The 2,647-nt window shown below is 31.3% G+C and overlaps 1 protein-coding gene across 1 annotated transcript in view; it reads left to right on the forward strand.

The window, feature by feature from the left end:
- The first annotated feature begins 1,075 nt into the window (after nt 1-1,075).
- Nucleotides 1,076-2,647, forward strand: part of pcm (5'-3' exoribonuclease pacman) — a 24,541-nt gene continuing 22,969 nt past the window's right edge. The window contains exon 1 of the mRNA XM_086545639.1: nt 1,076-1,311. Coding sequence (XP_086401765.1) covers nt 1,237-1,311 — 75 coding nt within the window. The 5' untranslated portion in view covers nt 1,076-1,236. The remainder of the gene's footprint in view (nt 1,312-2,647) is intronic.

Consider the following 2,647-nt stretch of genomic DNA (forward strand, 5'->3'; position numbering starts at 1 on the left):
ATCTTTATTGTTATCACAATTATTATTACTATCATTATTATCACTACTATTATTGCTATCATTAGTTTTATGAACATCACTATTAGCATAATAACAATGATAATGGTAATAATGACAATGACGACGATGGTGAACCTACTGACAATAATGATGATAATGATAATAATGATAATAATCATTATTGCAACTATTATCTATCACCATTTTCATTATCATTGTTATTGTAATAGCTTTTATCGTTATGGTTATTATTATCGCATTAATAATTATAAATATTATTATTTTGTCATTATAATTATCATTTTCATTACTGTTATTATTAGTATCATCATTATCTTTATCTTTATTATAATCATCACCATCATCATTATCATCATCGTTATCATTGTTATTATACTATTGTTTTTGTTATTATCATCGTCATTATCATTTTCATCATTACTCTTGTTATCATCGTAATTAATGTTCTTCTCCTTCTTATCATTACAACTATATCATTAACATTATATAATTATTGTTCCTATTGTAATAATAAAACCATTTTTCATGAATATCTATACAATGATGTAGTTAATTGTCATGTTGGCATTGGCGATATGAATAATGAGAACAGGATTAAATTGATACTATCTTCTTGATCGTTGTTAATAATCCTAATTATGTTCTTACGTAATTATTTTCTGTCAGCGAGCTCGCGCGGCCTCAAGAGAGTCAACGCAGAACTGGTTAACAATTAATTTTCGCCAGAATATATCGGCTCAGGCGTTTACTAAGCTCTTACTTCTTCAGAATTTAAGAAGTAAAATTCCTAGTTTATTCATAATAAAGTCTATTTAGTGGGGAAACCCAACCGGCCTAGTTCCCGAGTGAGCCTACTTGCTGCCAGTGTGGAAGCATCTATAAAACCAAATATTACGTAGCCAAAATTCATGCATAAGTTTAAAATTGTGACCTTAATCAATTATGCGGGTAAAATAATGAGATGTGAATTATGAGTGAATTAGAAACCACATAGGCATTAATAATAGTTAATGATGATTCCGAAATGTCAAAGAGAACCTTCGCACCAGTTCGCACTCAGCTGAGAAAAGGAACCAAAACATTGCACAACTTTTGATAATAGGTGTTGAAAGAGAGTAAATCTCGCTTGGTTCGTGGGTCATCAGTAAGGGAGGAAGCTAGCTATAACCTCTAGAACGACTTTTAATCACCCAGGAGACCGAGAAGAGTGTCAAAATGGGTGTGCCCAAGTTTTATAAGTGGATCAGCGAGCGGTACCCATGTCTGAGCGAGGTCGTCAAGGATTACCAGGTTGTTTATTATTTTTTTCCTTTGTTTTGACATTATTTTGTATAGTTTCCTATTTACAGTCCGACCTGCTCGTTCTGTACTGTATTTTGATTGTTTATTTGAAATACATGTGGTGGACGTAACATGCAGGGGAAATGCAGGTCGTTGGAGGTTCAATTTTAAGATTTTGTACAAATTTCGGGGAGAAAAAGTGTACTTTTAATAATGATACCAACGAATTGCCTATGATTTACAGATTATTGCTTTAAAGTATACAGACCAACTATAGGATTATGGTAATAATATTTACAGCAGTAGCTAGGGAGTGCGTGAAGTATTCCAGGGAAATTTTAAAGTTAAGTTGCCAACCAAAAGGAAATAGTGCATATAATTAATAGATAGAATGGTTGATTTATATATCTACTTTCACACAGCTTGAGAGTACAACACAAACAGTGCATATAGTTGATATGAAGAAACTTTATGATAGGATTTAGTTGGAGCATTTTCTCTGAAAATTAATAACATAGAAGATATTTAACAGGTATGATATGAATGTGATATAATTGCTCACAATATTTAACATTGAGAATCTCATGGCTGTGATGTATCACCTGTTTTGGGCATTACTATGCTACACAGGGAAGATAACAAGTGTGCGATGCTTCGTGCCAGGGTGTTTTCTCGCTGAACCTCTCAGAGCGTTCTTCACCCACCCTATTCTTATGGTTTTCATGAATGCGTCTATAATGTATAGGCTCGTAAAAATATTGCCATGTTCAAAGGAGTTATTTTAGTTGAAAAACAGTAACGCCGTCCTTGTTTTATTTTATTGAACTTTGCTTATATTCTTCACTTCTATGTGAAAATACCAATGGAAAGTGGAAGCAATATAAAAAATTATGTTTTACTTATTATTATTATTTTTTTACCAAAACAAAAGAACAACAATATGAATATCATACACGTACATATAAGTATGTACACGTACCTCATGACGTGATTTGACGTGATATCATGGAAAATTGACAAATAAGTAGTAGTATTGCATAAGTAATTTTTTATTTTATTTTATTTCTTGGCCACTCACATTTTATTTTACAATAGTTTTTCAACTCAGATCTTTTTATTCAACGAATCAAGAACTAGAAATTACCATGATGTTGTCAATATCACGTAGTTTTCTATGACATTATTTTTTTAGTAAAATGATGTTGTCAATATCACGTAGTTTTCTATGACATTATTTTTTTAACGTAATATCTCATTTTATGATATCAAACACAACTAAAGTAACAGAGTCTAAGAAATTATGTAAAATGATTTTATTTAACCCATTGGAGCTGGTTGACGTGAT

The sequence above is a fragment of the Penaeus japonicus genome, unplaced genomic scaffold, assembly GCF_977035675.1.
Source record: "Penaeus japonicus unplaced genomic scaffold, GWHDUDI00000001_assembly GWHDUDI00000002, whole genome shotgun sequence".
In the NCBI taxonomy this organism is placed as follows: Eukaryota; Metazoa; Arthropoda; class Malacostraca; order Decapoda; family Penaeidae; genus Penaeus; species Penaeus japonicus.